The sequence below is a fragment of the Ranitomeya variabilis genome, chromosome 7, assembly GCF_051348905.1.
Source record: "Ranitomeya variabilis isolate aRanVar5 chromosome 7, aRanVar5.hap1, whole genome shotgun sequence".
Taxonomy (NCBI): Eukaryota; Metazoa; Chordata; class Amphibia; order Anura; family Dendrobatidae; genus Ranitomeya; species Ranitomeya variabilis.
This window is the reverse complement of record NC_135238.1, coordinates 10281481-10303643: the sequence shown is the minus strand read 5'-3', so window position 1 is coordinate 10303643 and position 22163 is coordinate 10281481. Positions and strand designations below refer to the sequence as shown.

At 58.2% G+C, this 22163-nt stretch overlaps 2 protein-coding genes across 3 annotated transcripts; one reads left to right on the top strand and one right to left on the bottom strand.

Annotated features, from left to right (window-relative positions):
- Window positions 1-404: 404 nt before the first annotated feature.
- LOC143785218 (uncharacterized) lies at window positions 405-9252 on the bottom strand. Its single transcript, XM_077273932.1, has 8 exons — window positions 8873-9252; window positions 8444-8503; window positions 6786-6843; window positions 5897-6086; window positions 5560-5606; window positions 2118-2163; window positions 1977-2043; window positions 405-665 (listed from the first exon to the last, which is right to left on the bottom strand). Exons 1-8 carry the CDS (start codon window positions 8996-8998, stop codon window positions 534-536), a joined length of 726 nt encoding a protein of 241 aa, XP_077130047.1. The 5' UTR covers window positions 8999-9252; the 3' UTR covers window positions 405-533.
- LOC143785219 (dual specificity protein phosphatase 14-like) lies at window positions 6612-20409 on the top strand. 2 transcript variants are annotated; one of them, XM_077273935.1, is made up of 2 exons: window positions 6612-6758; window positions 19171-20409. In XM_077273935.1, exon 2 carries the CDS (start codon window positions 19232-19234, stop codon window positions 19886-19888), a length of 657 nt encoding a protein of 218 aa, XP_077130050.1. In that variant the 5' UTR covers window positions 6612-6758; window positions 19171-19231; the 3' UTR covers window positions 19889-20409. The 2 variants fall into 2 exon arrangements, with proteins under 2 accessions (XP_077130050.1, XP_077130048.1); XM_077273933.1 differs by lacking the exon at window positions 6612-6758 and adding an exon at window positions 16898-17156 and having other exon boundaries at window positions 19171-20408.
- The last annotated feature ends 1754 nt before the right edge of the window (window positions 20410-22163 follow it).

The window sequence follows — 22163 nt, the reverse complement described above, 5'->3', positions numbered from 1 at the left end:
CCACATTTGGATCCTTCAGACAGAATCTGAAAACCCATCTCTTCAAGGAAGCGACAACCTGAAATGACCACATGGCCACCTCACCACCACCGGAGCAACCACAATCCCTACGGTCTCCTTCCCCACCATCCTGTAGAATGTAAGCCCGGAGGGGTAGGAACATCTTCCCTCTTTACCAGTCTGTCATTGTTAGTATGCTTACTGCAAGTGAGATCTGTGGTTGTATGTAACCCTCATGTACAGACCATGGAATCAATGGTGAATACGATGATGGATGGATGGATGGATGGATGGATGGATGGATGGATGGATGGATGGGTGATGACGTAGCTATGACCTGGAATGACGGACTCTTATGGATGTGACCACCCGCGTCTTTTCAGTTATTACAGCCACTAACTAAAAACAATTCCATAAATCGTTTATTTGCCACTTTATGTATAAATGCATTAAAAACAGCAAAATGGCGCAAAGGTAAAAAATATAAATACATGAATTTCATTACTTAAGAAATACTCTCTTCCAGGGATTTGTTATGGGTTAATGGGGATGGGGCTTTGTTCCTGCTTCCCAAGAGGGGAATGCATGACGGCCGGGCGGATGGACTGCAGGACTTTCTGGGAATCTACTTGTCCAGTTGCCATCTGATTAAGAAGCTCGTCCACCTGAAAGACGCAAGAGCTGGTGATAAAATCTGTATGTAGTGAGCTCCCCCAGTGGTGACTGTATAAATCTGTATGTAGTGAGCTCCCTCTAGTGGTGGCTGTATAAATCTATGTAGTGAGATCCACCCTAGTGGTGGCTGTATATATAAATCTATATGTACTGAGTTCCCCCTAGTGGTGGCTGTATAAATCTGTATGTAGTGAGCTCCCTCTAGTGGTGGCTGTATAAATCTGTATGTAGTGAGCTCCCCCTAGTGGTGACTGTATAAATCTGTATGTAGTGAGCTCCCTCTAGTGGTGTCTGTATAAATCTGTATGTATTGAGCTCTCCCTAGTGGTGTCTGTATAAATCTGTATGTAGTGAGCTCCCCCAGTGGTGACTGTATAAATCTGTATGTAGTGAGCTCCCCCTAGTGGTGGCTGTATAAATCTGTATGTAGTGAGTTCCACCCTAGTGGTGGCTGTATAAATCTGTATGTAGTGAGCTCCCTCTAGTGGTGACTGTATATATCTGTATGTAGTGAGCTCCCCCAGTGGTGACTGTACAAATCCGTATGTAGTGATCTCTCTCTAGTGGTGACTGTATAAATCTGTATGTAGTGATCTCTCTCTAGTGGTGACTGTATAAATCTGTATGCAGTGAGCTCCCCCTAGCCGTGGCTGTATAAATTTGCATAAAGTGAGCTCCCTCTAGTGGTGGCTGTATAAATCTGTATGTAGTGAGCTCCCCCTAGTGGTGGCTGTATAAATCTGTATGTAGTGAGCTCCCCCAGTGGTGACTGTATAAATCTGTATGTAGTGAGCTCCCTCTAGTGGTGGCTATATAAATCTGTATGTAGTGAGCTCCTCCTAGTGGTGGATGTACAAATCCGTATGTAGTGATCTCTCTCTAGTGGTGACTGTATAAATCTGTATGTAGTGAGCTCCCCCTAGCCGTGTCTGTATAAATTTGCATAAAGTGAGCTCCCTCTAGTGGTGGCTGTATAAATCTGTATGTAGTGAGCTCCCTCTAGTGGTGGCTGTATAAATCTGTATGTAGTGAGCTCCCCCTAGTGGTGACTGTATAAATCTGTATGTAGTGAGCTCCCCCTAGTGGTGGCTGTATAAATCTGTAGGTAGTGAGCTCCCCCTAATGGTGGCTGTATAAGTCTGTATGCAGAGAGCTCCCCCTAGTGGTGGCTGTATAAGTCTGTATGTAATGAGCTCCCCCTAGTGGTGAGCGTAGTGAGGCAGAATGTGGAGCTTTGTATTAGAAAAATGTTCATCGCTTCAACGGACACGTATGAGGTTCAGTGGGGAGCTGCCTCTTACCCTGCGGGCGTACTCTGGATCTTCTTGGGGCTGGAATCGTCCGGACCTGTTACGGGAGCGAGATGCTCTGCAGAGAGAACAGACAAGCGGTCCAGGTGATGCGTTTGTACAGAGGGAGCGAGGGACAGAGCCGGCACTCACCTCACAGCTCCAGACTTCTGCAGGCTGAGGTCGGGGCAAGATTTATCTGAAAGTAGAAATGAATGTTATTTCCTGTCCATGACCCCAGTGTACACATACGTGCCAGGTGACCGCCCCGAGGACACGGAGACGCCCCCATTAGTTCCTGAGAACCAGTTTTGTCAATTGTAAGAACACCGGCTCCAGCAGTGGCGTGAAGTGTTTTATTGTGGAGACATCGGGGGTCCGCTTCATCAGATACAATTCTTAATCATTCTATTACATATAAGCAGCAGCGCTGGACCCCCAGAACAATAGTCCCAACCTGAGGAGGGGAGAAGCCCATCCATCCACATCACCCCAGACATTATTACCCTGGGAGGTGGAAGATTTCTTTCCCCCATAAGACCTTTACTTCTACTTCATTACTTGTTGTACTGAAAGGACACTACAGAATGAGACACCTGTCCCTCCTGCACCCGCGGTGTCAGTCCTCACCGATTCCTGCTTCACTGCTGGGCACCACTCTATAGATAGCGGAGTGGGATGGTAGCGAGGCCCGGGCGTGTATATGGAGCGCGGACCAGGATGGGGGCGCTCAGGCGTGTATACGGAGCGGGATGGGGGGGCTCGGGCGTGTATATGGAGAGCAGACCAGGATGGGGGCGAGGATCGGGATGGGGGGGCTCGGGCGTGTATACAGAGCACAGACTGGGATGGGGGGCTCGGGCGTGTATATGGAGAGCAGACCAGGATGGGGGCGCTCAGGCGTGTATACAGAGCACGGAGCGGGATGGGGGGGCTCGGGCATGTTTACGGAGCAGGACAGGAGAGAGGCCCAGGTGTGCATACGGAGCGCGGACTGGGATGGGGGGGCTCGGGCGGGCACGTATACAGAGCACAGACTGGGATTGGGGGGTCTCGGGCGTGTATACAGAGAGTAGACTGGGATGGGGGGCGCGGGCGTGTATACAGAGCACAGACTGGGATGGGGGGGCTCGGGCGTGTATACAGAGCACAGACTGGGATGGGGAGCTCGGGCGTGTATACAGAGCACAGACTGGGATGAGGGGGCTCGGGCGTGTATACAGAGCACAGACTGGGATGGGGGGGCTCGGGCGTGTATACAGAGCACAGACTGGGATGGGGGGGCTCGGGCGTGTATATGGAGCGAAGATTGGCATGGGGGGGCCTGGGCGTGTATACAGAGCGCAGACTGGGATGGGGGGGCTCGGGCGTGTATACAAAGAGTAGACTGGGATGGGGGGTCTCGGGCATGTATACAGAGAGCAGACTGGGATGGGGGGGCTTGGGCATGTATACAGAGAGTAGACTGGGATGGGGGGGCTCGGGCATGTATACAGATCGCGGACTGGGATGGGGGAGCTCGGGCGTGTATACAGAGCACAGACTGGGATGGGGGGGCTCGGGCGTGTATACAGATCGCGGACTGGGATGGGGGAGCTCGGGCGTGTATACAGAGAGTAGACTGGGATGGGGGGTCTCGGGCATGTATACAGAGAGTAGACTGGGATGGGGGGTCTCGGGCATGTATACAGAGAGTAGACTGGGATGGGGGGTCTCGGGCGTGTATACAGATCGCGGACTGGGATGGGGGAGCTCGGGCGTGTATACAGAGCACAGACTGGGATGGGGGGGCTCGGGCGTGTATACAGATCGCGGACTAGGATGGGGGAGCTCGGGCGTGTATACAGAGAGTAGACTGGGATGGGGGGGCTCGGGCGTGTATACAGATCGCGGACTAGGATGGGGGAGCTCGGGCGTGTATACAGAGAGTAGACTGGGATGGGGGGTCTCAGGCATGTATACAGAGAGTAGACTGGGATGGGGGGTCTCGGGCATGTATACAGAGCACAGACTGGGATGGGGGAGCTCGGGCGTGTATACAGATCGCGGACTGGAATGGGGGAGCTCGGGCGTGTATACAGAGAGTAGACTGGGATGGGGGGTCTCGGGCATGTATACAGAGAGTAGACTGGGATGGGGGGTCTCGGGCGTGTATACAGATCGCGGACTGGGATGGGGGAGCTCGGGCGTGTATACAGAGCACAGACTGGGATGGGGGGGCTCGGGCGTGTATACAGATCGCGGACTGGGATGGGGGAGCTCGGGCGTGTATACAGAGAGTAGACTGGGATGGGGGGTCTCGGGCATGTATACAGAGAGTAGACTGGGATGGGGGGTCTCGGGCATGTATACAGAGCACAGACTGGGATGGGGGAGCTCGGGCGTGTATACAGATCGCGGACTGGGATGGGGGAGCTCGGGCGTGTATACAGAGAGTAGACTGGGATGGGGGGTCTCGGGCATGTATACAGAGAGTAGACTGGGATGGGGGGTCTCGGGCGTGTATACAGATCGCGGACTGGGATGGGGGAGCTCGGGCGTGTATACAGAGCACAGACTGGGATGGGGGGGCTCGGGCGTGTATACAGATCGCGGACTGGGATGGGGGAGCTCGGGCGTGTATACAGAGAGTAGACTGGGATGGGGGGTCTCGGGCATGTATACAGAGAGTAGACTGGGATGGGGGGTCTCGGGCATGTATACAGAGCACAGACTGGGATGGGGGAGCTCGGGCGTGTATACAGATCGCGGACTGGGATGGGGGAGCTCGGGCGTGTATACAGAGAGTAGACTGGGATGGGGGGTCTCGGGCATGTATACAGAGAGTAGACTGGGATGGGGGGTCTCGGGCGTGTATACAGAGAGTAGACTGGGATGGGGGGTCTCGGGCTTGTATACAGAGAGTAGACTGGGATGGGGGGTCTCGGGCGTGTATACAGAGAGTAGACTGGGATGGGGGGTCTCGGGCGTGTATACAGAGAGTAGACTGGGATGGGGGGTCTCGGGTGTGTATACAGAGAGTAGACTGGGATGGGGGGTCTCGGGCATGTATACAGAGAGTAGACTGGGATGGGGGGTCTCGGGCGTGTATACAGAGAGTAGACTGGGATGGGGGGTCTCGGGCGTGTATACAGAGAGTAGACTGGGATGGGGGGTCTCGGGCGTGTATACAGAGAGTAGACTGGGATGGGGGGTCTCGGGCGTGTATACAGAGAGTAGACTGGGATGGGGGGTCTCGGGTGTGTATACAGAGAGTAGACTGGGATGGGGGGTCTCGGGCATGTATACAGAGAGTAGACTGGGATGGGGGGTCTCGGGCGTGTATACAGAGAGTAGACTGGGATGGGGGGTCTCGGGCATGTATACAGAGAGTAGACTGGGATGGGGGGTCTCGGGCGTGTATACAGAGAGTAGACTGGGATGGGGGGTCTCGGGCGTGTATACAGAGAGTAGACTGGGATGGGGGGTCTCGGGCATGTATACAGAGAGTAGACTGGGATGGGGGGTCTCGGGCGTGTATACAGAGCACGGACTGGGATGGGGGGGTCTCGGGTATGTATACAGAGAGCAGATGGGGGCCCTCGGGGGCCGGTACCTTGCAGCACTGACTTCTGCTGAAGACGATCGTCTTTCTCCTGGTTTCTGTAACACACAATCACAGAGGGGTCACACTATGAGGAGACGCGGCGGCTCTTGGAGGGGCTTCTGCCGCTTCCTAACCCTCCATTATCGCCCTAGTTGTAGATCTCTGCTCGCGGTCAGTGAATGGAAACTCTGCAGAGATGAAGTATTTTCCCTGCACTGATACATTGTAACAAACGGTCGGGAGGGGGCACGGGGTGCTCTGGCCCGGACACCGCTGTAGTAACGAACCCTCAGCTCTGCACACGAGCACGCCGGGTCACCGGGGAGGGTTCGGTGCAGCCGCTCACCTGGACATGCATTCTTCACAGATGAGGTTGTCGGTGAGCCCCGGGGGGGTGGGCGTAGAGGACGGGGCGAGGTGCAGGGGGACGTACGAGCCGCGGAGGGGCACACAGGCGCGACCACAGCGTAGGGACAGCTGATACCAGAGAGCAGTCGTCAGCTCCTGTCCATGGATCACACACCAGCCCCGGCCCCCTGCAAGACAAGACGGGAAACCCCATTATTCCTTCACTAATTATTATTATTATTATTATTCATTTTTATAGCGCCATTTATTCCATGGCGCTGTACATGTGAAATACGGGGCAAATATAGACAAATACATTAGACATGAGAAAAAAAAAACAAGGCACACGGGTACATAAGGAGGGAGGAATTCTTCTATTTTAGTTTCTGGAAACACTGGGAGACAATAAATATGGCGGCCGGCGACATCAGAACACAGGAGAGGGCGGGTGATATTACACTGGTCATGTGACACTGGATATATATGTCATGTGACACTAAGGCTGTATCAGAGGTCATGTGACAGGATAAAATACATATCAGTCATGTGACACCAACACTCTCAGGTCATGTGACACAGGCTTTACGTCTAACGGAGGTTACGTGAAGAGAAACCCTGCGCGCACAGCACGTTTAGCGTCACTAGCGACATCCCCCTGCGTTACCCCAGCAACGGCTCTGCCACCACACTGGTGACGTCATACTTCACGCTGATTGGCTGCCGTCAGCTGGTCAGAGGGGGAAGCGTACAGGAGGAGGTGGGGGGGATGAGTGGAGAACACGCGATTCATTGGTAGATCACAGCCACGTGACCCTGAGGATGTGTTAACCCGCGCAGTGCTGGGAAGGCGCCCACCCCAGGTAAAAGCTAAAATTGGAGGGTCTCACCTGCCGGCTCTTCCTGTGTCCCGTCCTGTGTGTCCGGTAGAGGCGTCCGCGGAGACTTCTGTGCAAGAAACGTCACATTCACACACAACACAGGCAGAGAGAGAGAAACGGGGGGCTACAGCCGGGGAGAGAGAGAGAAACGGGGGGCTACAGCCGGGGAGAGAGCGAGAAACGGGGGGCTACACCCGGGGAGAGAGCGAGAAACGGGGGGCTACACCCGGGGAGAGAGCGAGAAACGGGGGGCTACACCCGGGGAGAGAGCGAGAAACGGGGGGCTACACCCGGGGAGAGAGCGAGAAACGGGGGGCTACACCCGGGGAGAGAGCGAGAAACGGGGGGCTACACCCGGGGAGAGAGCGAGAAACGGGGGGCTACACCCGGGGAGAGAGCGAGAAACGGGGGGCTACAGCCGGGGAGAGAGCGAGAAACGGGGGGCTACAGCCGGGGAGAGAGCGAGAAACGGGGGGCTACACCCGGGGAGAGAGAGAAACGGGGGGCTACACCCGGGGAGAGAGAGAGAAACGGGGGGCTACACCCGGGGAGAGAGAGAGAAACGGGGGGCTACAGCCGGGGAGAGAGAGAGAGAAACGGGGGGCTACAGCCGGGGAGAGAGAGAGAAACGGGGGGCTACAGCCGGGGAGAGAGAGAGAAACGGGGGGCTACAGCCGGGGAGAGAGAGAGAAACGGGGGGCTACAGCCGGGGAGAGAGAGAGAAACGGGGGGCTACACCCGGGGAGAGAGAGAGAAACGGGGGGCTACACCCGGGGAGAGAGAGAGAAACGGGGGGCTACAGCCGGGGAGAGAGCGAGAAACGGGGGGCTACACCCGGGGAGAGCGCGAGAAACGGGGGGCTACACCCGGGGAGAGAGAGAGAGAGAAACGGGGGGCTACACCCGGGGAGAGAGAGAGAGAGAAACGGGGGGCTACACCCGGGGAGAGAGAGAGAGAAACGGGGGGCTACACCCGGGGAGAGAGAGAGAGAAACGGGGGGCTACACCCGGGGAGAGAGAGAGAGAAACGGGGGGCTACACCCGGGGAGAGAGAGAGAGAGAAACGGGGGGCTACACCCGGGGAGAGAGAGAGAGAGAAACGGGGGGCTACACCCGGGGAGAGAGAGAGAGAGAAACGGGGGGCTACACCCGGGGAGAGAAAGAGAAACGGGGGGCTACACCCGGGGAGAGAGAAACGGGGGGCTACAGCCGGGGAGAGAGAGAGAGAAACGGGGGGCTACAGCCGGGGAGAGAGAGAGAGAAACGGGGGGCTACAGCCGGGGAGAGAGAGAGAGAAACGGGGGGCTACAGCCGGGGAGAGAGAGAGAGAGAGAGAGAGAGAGAAACGGGGGGGCTACACCCGGGGAGAGAGAGAAACGGGGGGCTACACCCGGGGAGAGAGAGAGAGAAACGGGGGGGCTACACCCGGGGAGAGAGAGAGAGAAACGGGGGGGCTACAGCCAGGGGGAGAGAGGGAGAAACGGGGGGGGCTACTCCCAAGGAGAGAGAAGCGGGGGGCTACACCCAGGGAGAGCGAGAGAGGGAGAAAGGGGGGGCTACAGCCGGGGACAGCTAGATACACCAGGACAGGGAGATGCATCTTACAGGGGAAAGTCCTTGTGATGGGAGCAGCTCAGTTGGGTGGGCTTAGGGTGCACATTTACTCACCTGGCCGCTGTTCCCCCCTTTTTTTAAGTGGTCTTGCAGCCTCTGGATGAGGTCTGTATTCTGCAGGGAGGAAAGGGTTAAGTTGTGGGGGAGCACCCAGTGCTGAGGCGGGAGTCACATGACCTTGTGTTGCGGGGTTGGGGGGTCACAGGTACAGTTGTATCGGACCCCTGTTTCCGCTTTCATTCTGCAGCTCCCACATTTCTACGTCCACCCATCTGTTAGCCACATTACATTGGCCCGGCACTGCCCCCGCGGGGGGCCGCGTGCATCCATCGCCAGCTCTACCGCCGCCTCTTGTTAACGGTGGACAGTGAACATTTGGGGGGGCCAATTGCTTTTTTTGCCCCAAAACTCAGAGACCTTTGGACCCGACCCGCACAACTCCGGACTATTCCCCCCACATCGCGCCTCCCCGCGGCCCCTCACCTTTCCTATTCCTTTCAGGCCCAGTTTCTTGCAGTATTGCTGCAGCTGCGCCCTCTTCAGAAGATGCAGGGAGGACGGGGTTAAGTCCAGCGCCAGATCCGAAATCTTGTTCTGGCGCTTCGGCATGATGGCGCCAATAGTGACTAGGGGACTACAAGTCACAGAATAACCCAGAGAAGCCACACTAATGGTCGCCTCTTACCGACCCGGCTTCCAAACCTACAACTGCAGCTCGGGGGAGAGGAAGGCGCAGCGCCCCCTTATTAATTCATTTAATTAGTCACAGCCAATTGGATTAACAAGTCATTAAAGGGTTAATCAGCAGGTTAGATGGGTGTCACCCCGGAGTAGTGGTGAAGGGATGCTGGGAGTTGTAGGTTTACACCATGGGAGGTCTGATAATGGACAGCAGGGGAGTCCTATGTGACCAGGATGGATTAGTAATGTCTGCCCTGTATGGACTGTACATGTGTGCCCCCCCCCCCCCCCCCGCAGGATGGATTAGTAATGTCTGCCCTGTACGGACTGTACATGTGTGCCCCCCCCCCCGCAGGATGGATTAGTAATGTCTGCCCTGTATGGACTGTACATGTGCGCGTCCCCCGCGGGATGGATTAGTAATGTCTGCCCTGTATGGACTGTACATGTGTGCGTCCCCCGCAGGATGGATTAGTAATGTCTGCCCTGTATGGACTGTACATGTGTGTGCCCCCCGCAGGATGGATTAGTAATGTCTGCCCTGTATGGACTGTACATGTGTGCGCCCCCCGCAGGATGGATTAGTAATGTCTGCCCTGTATGGACTGTACATGTGTGCGCCCCCCGCAGGATGGATTAGTAATGTCTTCCCTGTACGGACTGTACATGTGTGCCCCCCCCCGCAGGATGGATTAGTAATGTCTGCCCTGTATGGACTGTACATGTGCGCGTCCCCCGCGGGATGGATTAGTAATGTCTGCCCTGTATGGACTGTACATGTGTGCGCCCCCCGCAGGATGGATTAGTAATGTCTGCCCTGTATGGACTGTACATGTGTGCGTCCCCCGCAGGATGGATTAGTAATGTCTGCCCTGTATGGACTGTACATGTGTGCGCCCCCCGCAGGATGGATTAGTAATGTCTGTCCTGTATGGACTGTACATGTGTGCGCCCCCCGATGGATTAGTAATGTCTGCCCTGTATGGACTGTACATGTGTGCGCCCCCCGCAGGATGGATTAGTAATGTCTGCCCTGTATGGACTGTACATGTGTGCGCCCCCCGCAGGATGGATTGGTAATGTCTGCCCTGTATGGACTGTACATGTGTGCGCCCCCGATGGATTAGTAATGTCTGCCCTGTATGGACTGTACATGTGTGCGCCCCCCGCAGGATGGATTAGTAATGTCTGCCCTGTATGGACTGTACATGTGTGCGCCCCCCGCAGGATGGATTGGTAATGTCTGCCCTGTATGAACTGTACAGGTGTGCGCCCCCCCCGCAGGATGGATTAGTAATGTCTGCCCTGTATGGACTGTACATGTGTGCGCCCCCCACAGGGTGGATTAGTAATGTCTGCCCTGTATGGACTGTACATGTGTGCGCCCCGCAGGGTGGATTAGTAATGTCTGCCCTGTATGGACTGTACATGTGTGCGCCCCCGCAGGGTGGATTAGTAATGTCTTCCCTGTATGGACTGTACGTGTGCGCCCCCCCCCCCCCCCCCCCGCAGGATGGATTAGTAATGTCTGCCCTGTATGGACTGTACGTGTGTGCGCCCCCCGCAGGATAGATTAGTAATGTCTGCCCTGTGTGGACTGTACATGTGTGCGTCCCCCGCAGGATGGATTAATAAAGTCTGCCCTGTATGGACTGTACATGTGTGCGTCCCCCGCAGGATGGATTAGTAATGTCTGCCCTGTATGGACTGTACATGTGTGTGCAAAACCCCCCCCGGATGGATTATTAATGTCTGCCCTGCATGGACTGTACGTGTGTGCGCCCCCGCAGGATTAATTAGTAATGTCTGCCCTGTATGGGCTGGACATGTGTGCCCCCCCCCCCGCAGGCTGGATTGGTAATGTCTGCCCTGTATGGACTGTACATGTGTGCCCCCCCCCCCCGCAGGATGGATTAGTAATGTCTGCCCTGTATGGACTGTACATGTGTGCGCCCCCCGCAGGATGGATTAGTAATGTCTGCCCTGTATGGACTATACATGTGTGCGCCCTCCGCAGGATGGATTAGTAATGTCTGCCCTGTATGGACTGTACATGTGTGCGCCCCCCGCATGGTGGATTAGTAATGTCTGCCCTGTATGGACTGTACATGTGTGCATCCCCCGCAGGATGGATTAGTAATGTCTGCCCTGTATGGACTGTACATGTGCGCCCCCCCCACAGGATGGATTGGTAATGTCTGCCCTGTATGGACTGTACATGTGTGCGTCCCCCGCAGGATGGATTAGTAATGTCTGCCCTGTATGGACTGTACATGTGTGCGCCAACCCCCCCGGATGGATTATTAATGTCTGCCCTGTATGGACTGTACGTGTTTGCGCCCCCGCAGGATGGATTAATAAAGTCTGCCCTGTATGGACTGTACATGTGTGCGTCCCCCGCAGGATGGATTAATAAAGTCTGCCCTGTATGGACTGTACATGTGTGCGTCCCCTGCAGGATGGATTAGTAATGTCTGCCCTGTATGGACTGTACATGTGTGCGCCCCCCCCACAGGATGGATTGGTAATGTCTGCCCTGTATGGACTGTACATGTGTGCGTCCCCCGCAGGATGGATTGGTAATGTCTGCCCTGTATGGACTGTACATGTGTGCGCCCCCCACAGGATGGATTGGTAATGTCTGCCCTGTATGGACTGTACATGTGTGCGTCCCCCGCAGGATGGATTGGTAATGTCTGCCCTGTATGGACTGTACATGTGTGTGCCCCCCCACAGGATGGATTGGTAATGTCTGCCCTGTATGGACTGTACATGTGTGCGCCACCCACAGGATGGATTGGTAATGTCTGCCCTGTATGGACTGTACATGTGTGCGTCCCCCGCAGGATGGATTAGTAATGTCTGCCCTGTACGGACTGTACATGTGTGCGTCCCCTGCAGGATGGATTAATAAAGTCTGCCCTGTATGGACTGTACATGTGTGCGTCCCCCGCAGGATGGATTAGTAATGTCTGCCCTGTATGGACTGTACATGTGTGCGCCCCCGCAGGATGGATTAGTAATGTCTGCCCTGTATGGACTGTACATGTGTGCGCCCCCCCCCCCCCCCGGATGGATTATTAATGTCTGCCCTGTATGGACTGTACGTGTTTGCGCCCCCGCAGGATGGATTAATAAAGTCTGCCCTGTATGGACTGTACATGTGTGCGTCCCCCGCAGGATGGATTAATAAAGTCTGCACTGTATGGACTGTACATGTGTGCGTCCCCCGCAGGATGGATTAGTAATGTCTGCCCTGTATGGACTGTACATGTGTGCGCCCCCCACAGTATGGATTGGTAATGTCTGCCCTGTATGGACTGTACATGTGTGCGCCCCCCACAGGATGGATTGGTAATGTCTGCCCTGTATGGACTGTACATGTGTGCGTCCCCCGCAGGATGGATTAGTAATGTCTGCCCTGTACGGACTGTACATGTGTGCGCCCCCCACAGGATGGATTGGTAATGTCTGCCCTGTATGGACTGTACATGTGTGCGTCCCCCGCAGGATGGATTAGTAATGTCTGCCCTGTATGGACTGTACATGTGTGCGCCCCCCGCAGGATGGATTAGTAATGTCTGCCCTGTACGGACTGTACATGTGTGCGTCCCCCGCAGGATGGATTAATAAAGTCTGCCCTGTATGGACTGTACATGTGTGCGTCCCCCGCAGGATGGATTAGTAATGTCTGCCCTGTATGGACTGTACATGTGTGCGCCAACCCCCCCCCCCCCCCCCCCGATGGATTAGTAATGTCTGCCCTGTATGGACTGTACATGTGTGCGCCCCCCGCAGGATGGATTAGTAATGTCCGCCCTGTATGGACTGTACATGTGTGCGTCCCCCGCAGGATGGATTAATAAAGTCTGCCCTGTATGGACTGTACATGTGTGCGTCCCCCGCAGGATGGATTAGTAATGTCTGCCCTGTATGGACTGTACATGTGTGCGCCCCCCCACAGGATGGATTGGTAATGTCTGCCCTGTATGGACTGTACATGTGTGCGTCCCCCGCAGGATGGATTAGTAATGTCTGCCCTGTATGGACTGTACATGTGTGCGCCCCTGCAGGATGGATTAATAATGTCTGCCCTGTACGGACTGTACATGTGTGCGCCCCCGCAGGATGGATTAATAATGTCTGCCCTGTACGGACTGTACATGTGTGCCCCCCCGCAGGATGGATTAGTAATGTCTGCCCTGTATGGACTGTACATGTGTGCGCCCCCGCAGGATGGATTAATAATGTCTGCCCTGTATGGACTGTACATGTGTGCGCCCCCCCCCCCCCCCCCCGCAGGATGGATTAGTAATGTCTGCCCTGTGTGGACTGTACGTGTGTGCGCCCCGGCAGGATTAATTAGTAATGTCTGCCCTGTATGGACTGTACATGTGTGCGCCCCCCGCAGGATGGATTAGTAATGTCTGCCCTGTATGGACTGTACGTGTGTGCCCTCCGCAGGATGGATTAGTAATGTCTGCCCTGTATGGACTGTACATGTGTGCGCCCCCCGCAGGATGGATTAGTAATGTCTGCCCTGTATGGACTGTACATGTGTGTGCCCCCCGCAGGATGGATTAGTAATGTCTGCCCTGTATGGACTGTACGTGTGTGCCCTCCGCAGGATGGATTAGTAATGTCTGCCCTGTATGGACTGTACATGTGTGCGCCCCCCGCAGGATGGATTAGTAATGTCTGCCCTGTATGGACTGTACATGTGTGCGCCCCCGCAGGATGGATTAGTAATGTCTGCCCTGTACGGATTGTACATGTGTGCGCCCCCCGCAGGATGGATTAGTAATGTCTGCCCTGTACGGATTGTACATGTGCGCCCCCGCAGGATGGATTAGTAATGTCTGCCCTGTATGGACTGTACATGTGTGCGCCCCCCCCGCAGGCTGGATTAGTAATGTCTGCCCTGTATGGACTGTACATATGTGCCCCCCCCCGCAGGATGGATTAGTAATGTCTGCACTGCAAGGACTGTACATGTGTGCGCCCCCGCAGGATGGATTAGTAATGTCTGCCCTGTATGGACTGTACATGTGTGCGCCCCCCGCAGGATGGATTAGTAATGTCTGCCCTGTATGGACTGTACATGTGTGTGCCCCCCGCAGGATGGATTAGTAATGTCTGCCCTGTATGGACTGTACATGTGTGCGCCCCCCGCAGGATGGATTAGTAATGTCTGCCCTGTATGGACTGTACATGTGTGCGTCCCCCGCAGGATGGATTAGTAATGTACGTCCATACAGGGCAGACATGTGTGCGCCCCCCGCAGGATGGATTGGTAATGTCTGCCCTGTATGGACTGTACATGTGTGCGCCCCCCGATGGATTAGTAATGTCTGCCCTGTATGGACTGTACATGTGTGCGCCCCCCGCAGGATGGATTGGTAATGTCTGCCCTGTATGGACTGTACATGTGTGCGCCCCCCGATGGATTAGTAATGTCTGTCCTGTATGGACTGTACATGTGTGCGTCCCCCGCAGGATGGATTGATAATGTCTGCCCTGTATGGACTGTACATGTGTGCGCCCCCCGCAGGATGGATTGATAATGTCTGCCCTGTATGGCCTGTACATGTGCGCGTCCCCCGCAGGATGGATTAGTAATGTCTGCCCTGTATGGACTGTACATGTGTGCGCCCCCCGCAGGATGGATTAGTAATGTCTGCCCTGTATGGACTGTACATGTGTGCCGCCCCCCCCCCCCCGCAGGATGGATTAGTAATGTCTGCACTGCAAGGACTGTACATGTGTGCGCCCCCGCAGGATGGATTAGTAATGTCTGCCCTGTATGGACTGTACATGTGTGCGCCCCCCGCAGGATGGATTAGTAATGTCTGCCCTGTATGGACTGTACATGTGTGTGCCCCCCGCAGGATGGATTAGTAATGTCTGCCCTGTATGGACTGTACATGTGTGCGCCCCCCGCAGGATGGATTAGTAATGTCTGCCCTGTATGGACTGTACATGTGTGCGCCCCCCGCAGGATGGATTAGTAATGTCTGCCCTGTATGGACTGTACATGTGTGCGCCCCCCGCAGGATGGATTAGTAATGTCTGCCCTGTATGGACTGTACATGTGTGCGCCCCCCGCAGGATGGATTAGTAATGTCTGCCCTGTATGGACTGTACATGTGTGCGTCCCCCGCAGGATGGATTAGTAATGTACGTCCATACAGGGCAGACATGTGTGCGCCCCCCGCAGGATGGATTGGTAATGTCTGCCCTGTATGGACTGTACATGTGTGCGCCCCCCGATGGATTAGTAATGTCTGCCCTGTATGGACTGTACATGTGTGCGCCCCCCGCAGGATGGATTGGTAATGTCTGCCCTGTATGGACTGTACATGTGTGCGCCCCCCGATGGATTAGTAATGTCTGTCCTGTATGGACTGTACATGTGTGCGTCCCCCGCAGGATGGATTGATAATGTCTGCCCTGTATGGATTGTACATGTGTGCGCCCCCCGCAGGATGGATTGATAAAGTCTGCCCTGTATGGACTGTACATGTGTGCTTCCCCCGCAGGATGGATTAGTAATGTCTGCCCTGTATGGACTGTACATGTGTGTGCAAAACCCCCCCCCGGATGGATTATTAATGTCTGCCCTGTATGGACTGTACGTGTGTGTGTGCCCACGCAGGATTAATTAGTAATGTCTGCCCTGTATGGACTGTACATGTGTGCGCCCCCTGCAGGATGGATTAGTAATGTCTGCCCTGTATGAACTGTACATGTGTTTTACCCCGCAGGATGGATTAGTAATGTCTGCCCTGTATGGACTGTACATGTGTGCGCCCCCGCAGGATGGATTAGTAATGTCTGCCCTGTATGGACTGTACGTGTGTGCGTCCCCCGCAGGATGGATTAATAAAGTCTGCCCTGTACGGACTGTACATGTGTGCGCCCCCCGCAGGATGGATTAATAAAGTCTGCCCTGTATGGACTGTACATGTGTGCCCCCCCCCCCCCCCCCCGCAGGATGGATTAGTAATGTCTGCCCTGTACGGACTGTACATGTGCGCCCCCGCAGGATGGATTAATAATGTCTGCCCTGTATGGACTGTACATGTGTGCGCCCCCCCCAGGATGGATTAGTAATGTCTGTCCTGTATGGACTGTACATGTGTGCGCCCCCCCAGGATGGATTAGTAATGTCTGCCCTGTATGGACTGTACATGTGTGCGCCCCCCCCAGGATGGATTAGTAATGTCTGCCCTGTATGGACTGTACATGTGTGCACCCCCCGCAGGATGGATTAGTAATGTCTGCCCTGTACGGACTGTACATGTGTGCGTCCCCCGCAGGATGGATTAGTAATGTCTGCCCTGTATGGACTGTACATGTGTGCGCCCCCCCAGGATGGATTAGTAATGTCTGCCCTGTACGGACTGTACATGTGTGCGCCCCCCGCAGGATGGATTAATAATGTCTGCCCTGTATGGACTGTACATGTGTGCCCCCCCCCCCGCAGGATGGATTAGTAATGTCTGCCCTGTATGGACTGTACATGTGTGCGCCCCCCCTTGCAGGATGGATTAGTAATGTCTGCCCTGTGTGCGCCCCCTGGTGCCCCCCGTGTTGCCGCTGTAGATCTGTGGGTGGGTGCTGTTGCCCCCCAGCACTGAGCTCCGTCACGTCGTCGCTTTCTTCCCCTGCACTTTCCATTTTCAGTCAGGATTTGTCGTCATGGAAACACAAATAAGCCGATGACATCCGCAGAGAGGCGGCTCCGGATTGGCCAATCACTGTGTCTGTGATGATGTAATAAATCTGTGCACCTCTCCCCGCCCCCAGCTGACGTCACCGGAAGAGTCCGGGGAAGGGGGGCTGCGGGGGGCGCGGTGTTCTGAAGGACGGCGGGAGGTGTGCGGCCATCACTGTATGACGGGGGATGTGAGGGGTTAACAGGCGGGGGCGGCTGCAGGGTGAACGGAAGCGGCTCCTGCCGGAATATGTAGAGCAGTGAGGGGGATCATGTGTCTGCGCCGCTCCTCACACGCCCCCCACAGCCGCAGCAACCGCAGCGCAGACACCGGAGGAGCCGCACCGGGCCTGAGACCGGGCCAGGAAGGTAAGGCGGCAGCCCGTGCCCTCACCACCGTGTACCGTGACTGGCAGCCTGTGCTATGCGTATACACCGTGCCGTGAGCGCCCCCCGTATACACCGCCCGTGCCATCAGCGCCCCCCATATACAGCGCCCCGTGCCGTCAGGGCCCCCCTTATACACCACCCCGTGCCATCAGTATACACCGCCCGATGCAGTCAGCACCCCCCGTATACAGCGCCCCGTGCCATCAGTATACACCGCCCGATGCAGTCAGCACCCCCCGTATACACCGCCCCGTGCCGTCAGGGCCCCCCGTATATATTGCCCCGTGCCGTCAGGGCCCCCCGTATACACCGCCCGTGCCATCAGCGCCCCCCGTATACAGCGCCCCGTGCCGTCAGGGCCCCCCTTATACACCACCCCGTGCCATCAGTATACACCGCCCGATGCAGTCAGCACCCCCCGTATACACCGCCCCGTGCCATCAGCGCCCCCCGTATACACCGCCCCGTGCCATCAGTATACAGCGCCCCGTGCCGTCAGGGCCCCCCGTATACACCGCCCGATGCAGTCAGCACCCCCCGTATACACCGCCCGTGCCATCAGCGCCCCCCCGTATATATTGCCCCGTGCCATCAGTATACAGCGCCCCGTGCCGTCAGGGCCCCCCGTATACAGCGCCCCGTGCCATCAGGGCCCCCCATATACACCGCCCGTGCCGTGAGCGCCCCCCGTATACACCGCCCGTGCCATCAGCGCCCCCCGTATATATTGCCCCGTGCCGTCAGGGCCCCCCTTATACACCGCCCCGTGCCATCAGTATACACCGCTCATGCCATCAGTATACACCGCCCGTGCCATCAGCGCCCCCCGTATATATTGCCCCGTGCCGTCAGGGCCCCCCTTATACACCGCCCCGTGCCGTCAGGGCCCCCCTTATACACCACCCCGTGCCATCAGTATACACCGCCCGATGCAGTCAGCACCCCCCGTATACACCGCCCCGTGCCGTCAGGGCCCCCCGTATACACCGCCCGTATATATTGCCCCGTGCCGTCAGCGCCCCCCGTATACACCACCCCGTGCCGTCAGTATACACCGCCCGATGCAGTCAGCACCCCCCGTATACACCGCCCTGTGCTGTCAGCGTCACCCATATATACACTGCCCTGTGCCGCCAGGGCCACCCGTATACACTGCCCTGTGCCATCAGTATACACCGCCCCATGCCGTCAGCACCTCCCATATACACTGCCCTGTGCCATCAGTATACACTGCCCCGTGCCGTCAGGGCCCCCCGTATACACCACCCCGTGCCGTCAGGGCCACCCGTATATACACTGCCCTGTGCCATCAGTATACACCGCCAGCGCCCCCCGTATACACCACCCCGTGGCGTCAGCGTCACCCATATACACAGCCCCGTGCCACCTGTGTACACCGCCTTCTGCCATCAGTGCCACCCGTATTCACCGCCCCGTGCTGTCAGTGCCACCCGTATACACCACCCCGTGCCGTCAGCGTCACCCATATACACAGCCCCGTGCCACCTGTGTACACCGCCTTCTGCCATCAGTGCCACCCGTATTCACCGCCTTCTGCCATCAGTGCCACCCGTCTACACCGCCCCGTGGCCTATGATTCACTGTGTATCTCACGCGGGCCCTTCTTACCTCGGTGTCCCTTGACCCACTGTCGCCAGAACTTGCACACATGGCGCTCGCAGGGCCGGACCGCTGACATCAGCACCGTGACCCCATCAACCGCCAATCTGCTCCCTGATCCCTCCTCTCCGGAGATCGGGCCTCTAATGTTCTGCCCCATCACAACAGTCCACATCTCCGCTTGCTGGCAGTGAACTCCCATTCTTGTCTGTATTGGACCTTGCTTTGACTAATTACTGGATACATTGTGACAAACCCTCTGCTGTGTCTGGCATGAGGTCTGCAGAGTGGCCCCCAGCTGATTATTGGGAACGTTGGTGTTCAGGGGTCTCAGCACTTTTGTGTGATTTCACCTTTATTTTTGTGGCCGCAGGTTGTGAGAAGTGATCGATAGAAGCCGCAGATCCGGAGTGCCGCCTGCCCACACCCGCTCTATGCCCCTGCAGCTGCCCACCATGAATTTCCGCAGTCACCGGCTCCTGCGCCGCTCTCCTCCCCCGGCACCGGCTCTGTCCACCAAACCCACGGCGGGGGGAGCGTCCAGCTCCGGACTGTCCAGCCTCGGCAGCATCGCCCAGATCAGCCCGTGCCTGTACCTGTCCAGCGGGAACGCGGCGGGCAGCCGACAGCTCGTCTACGCCCGCAACGTCACCTGCATTGTCAACGCCACACTGGAGATTCCCAACTCCAACTGGCCGGACGTGGATTACATCAAGGTGCCCGTGCCGGACCTGCCCCACGCCCCGCTCGCCCTTTACTTTGATTCGGTGGCGGACCGCATCCACCAGAATGGGAAGAGGAACGGCAGGACACTAGTGCACTGTGTGGCGGGGGTCAGTCGCTCCGCCACGCTCTGCATCGCCTACCTGATGAAGTACCACCGCCTGTCCCTACTGGATGCCCACCAGTGGGTGAAGACCCGGAGGCCGGTGGTGCGGCCCAACGCCGGCTTCTGGCAGCAGCTGATCCAGTACGAGAAGAAGCTCTTCGGTAAAAACACGGTGCGGCTCGTGCCGTCTCCACTCGGACTCATCCCCGACATATACGAGCGGGAAACCCGCAACCTCATCCCCGTCTGGGGCTTCAGATGAAGTCGCCCGCCAGAGACAATGGACACCAAGACCCCACCTTAAAGGGACGGTCCAGAGTTCTATGAGCAAATCCCAATCTGCAACGTCCTACTATTTTAAGAACTCTGCTTGCCGCCTCCAAACTTGGAACATCTGAAGGTTTGTTACATTTGCATCCAGTCTTGAAACAATAGTCAGCTGCACAAATCCCGTCCAGATAGTCCGCTACAATGTATCGGTGCAGGTAAAAACGAATCAGTCTGAGACTGGACCCAGTGTAACAGACCCTCAGCTGTGAGAAGCATTACCTTAGTAATGTTTCCCTTCTCCATGACAGCAAGCAGAGATCTGAAAAATTGTGCGACCGTTGTCTAGAGGAGGAGCTGCTTTATATTAATATGACGGCACAAATCTTCACCCACGCACCTGGTTCTCTGCCCCATAAGGACATTGGCGGCGTGGGAGGTTGCAAAAGTCACTCTGCAGATGGAGGCAGCTCGGGTGGCGGGGGTCGGGGCTGAGCTGAGGAGGCGGCTCGGGTGGCGGGGGTCGGGGCTGAGCTGAGGAGGCGGCTCGGGTGGCGGGGGTCGGGGCTGAGCTGAGGAGGCGGCTCGGGTGGCGGAGGGGGGGAGCTGAGGAGGCGGCTCGGGTGGAGGAGGGGGGGAGCTGAGGAGGCGGCTCGGGTGGCGGAGGGGGGAAGCTGAGGAGGCGGCTCGGGTGGCGGAGGGGGGAAGCTGAGGCGGCGGCTCGGGTGGAGGAGGGGGGGAGCTGAGGAGGCGGCTCGGGTCGCGGAGGGGGGGAGCTGGAGGCGGCTCGGGTGGAGGAGGGGGGGAGCTGAGGAGGCGGCTCGGGTGGCGGAGGGGGGAAGCTGAGGCGGCGGCTCGGGTGGCGGAGGGGGGGAGCTGAAGAGGCGGCTCGGGTGGCGGAGGGGGGGAGCTGAGGAGGCGGCTCGGGTGGCGGAGGGGGGGAGCTGAGGAGGCGGCTCGGGAGGCGGAGGGGGGGAGCTGAGGAGGCGGCTCGGGTGGCGGAGGGGGGGAGCTGAGGAGGCGGCTCGGGAGGCGGAGGGGGGGAGCTGAGGAGGCGGCTCGGGAGGCGGAGGGGGGGAGCTGAGGAGGCGGCTCGGGTGGCGGAGGGGGGGAGCTGAGGAGGCGGCTCGGGTGGCGGAGGGGGGGAGCTGAGGAGGCGGCTCGGGTGGCGGAGGGGGGGAGCTGAGGAGGCGGCTCGGGAGGCGGAGGGGGGAGCTGAGGAGGCGGCTCGGGAGGCGGAGGGGGGGAGCTGAGGAGGCGGCTCGGGTGGCGGAGGGGGGGAGCTGAGGAGGCGGCTCGGGTGGCGGAGGGGGGGAGCTGAGGAGGCGGCTCGGGTGGCGGAGGGGGGGAGCTGAGGAGGCGGCTCGGGTGGCGGAGGGGGGGAGCTGAGGAGGCGGCTCGGGTGGGAGCTGAGGAGGCGGCTCGGGTGGCGGAGGGGGGGAGCTGAGGAGGCGGCTCGGGTGGGAGCTGAGGAGGCGGCTCGGGTGGCGGAGGGGGGGAGCTGAGGAGGCGGCTCGGGTGGCGGAGGGGGGGAGCTGAGGAGGCGGCTCGGGTGGGAGCTGAGGAGGCGGCTCGGGTGGCGGAGGGGGGGAGCTGAGGAGGCGGCTCGGGTGGCGGAGGGGGGGAGCTGAGGAGGCGGCTCGGGTGGGAGCTGAGGAGGCGGCTCGGGTGGCGGAGGGGGGGAGCTGAGGAGGCGGCTCGGGTGGCGGAGGGGGGGAGCTGAGGAGGCGGCTCGGGTGGCGGAGGGGGGGAGCTGAGGAGGCGGCTCGGGTGGCGGAGGGGGGGAGCTGAGGAGGCGGCTCGGGTGGCGGAGGGGGGGAGCTGAGGAGGCGGCTCGGGAGGCGGAGGGGGGAGCTGAGGAGGCGGCTCGGGAGGCGGAGGGGGGGAGCTGAGGAGGCGGCTCGGGTGGCGGAGGGGGGGAGCTGAGGAGGCGGCTCGGGTGGCGGAGGGGGGGAGCTGAGGAGGCGGCTCGGGTGGCGGAGGGGGGGAGCTGAGGAGGCGGCTCGGGTGGCGGAGGGGGGGAGCTGAGGAGGCGGCTCGGGTGGCGGAGGGGGGGAGCTGAGGAGGCGGCTCGGGTGGGAGCTGAGGAGGCGGCTCGGGTGGCGGAGGGGGGGAGCTGAGGAGGCGGCTCGGGTGGGAGCTGAGGAGGCGGCTCGGGTGGCGGAGGGGGGGAGCTGAGGAGGCGGCTCGGGTGGCGGAGGGGGGGAGCTGAGGAGGCGGCTCGGGTGGGAGCTGAGGAGGCGGCTCGGGTGGCGGAGGGGGGGAGCTGA

Coding starts and splice junctions, on each gene's coding strand:
- LOC143785219 (XM_077273935.1), top strand. CDS start 19,232: ATGCCCCTGCAGCTGCCCACCATGAATTTCCGCAGTCACCGGCTCCTG.
- LOC143785218 (XM_077273932.1), bottom strand. CDS start 8,998: ATGCCGAAGCGCCAGAACAAGATTTCGGATCTGGCGCTGGACTTAACC. Junction 6,087..6,785: donor GACACAGGAAGAGCCGGCAG/GTGAGACCCTCC, acceptor CTTGTCTTGCAG/GGGGCCGGGGCTGGTGTGTG. Junction 2,044..2,117: donor CAGAAGTCTGGAGCTGTGAG/GTGAGTGCCGGC, acceptor TTCTCTCTGCAG/AGCATCTCGCTCCCGTAACA.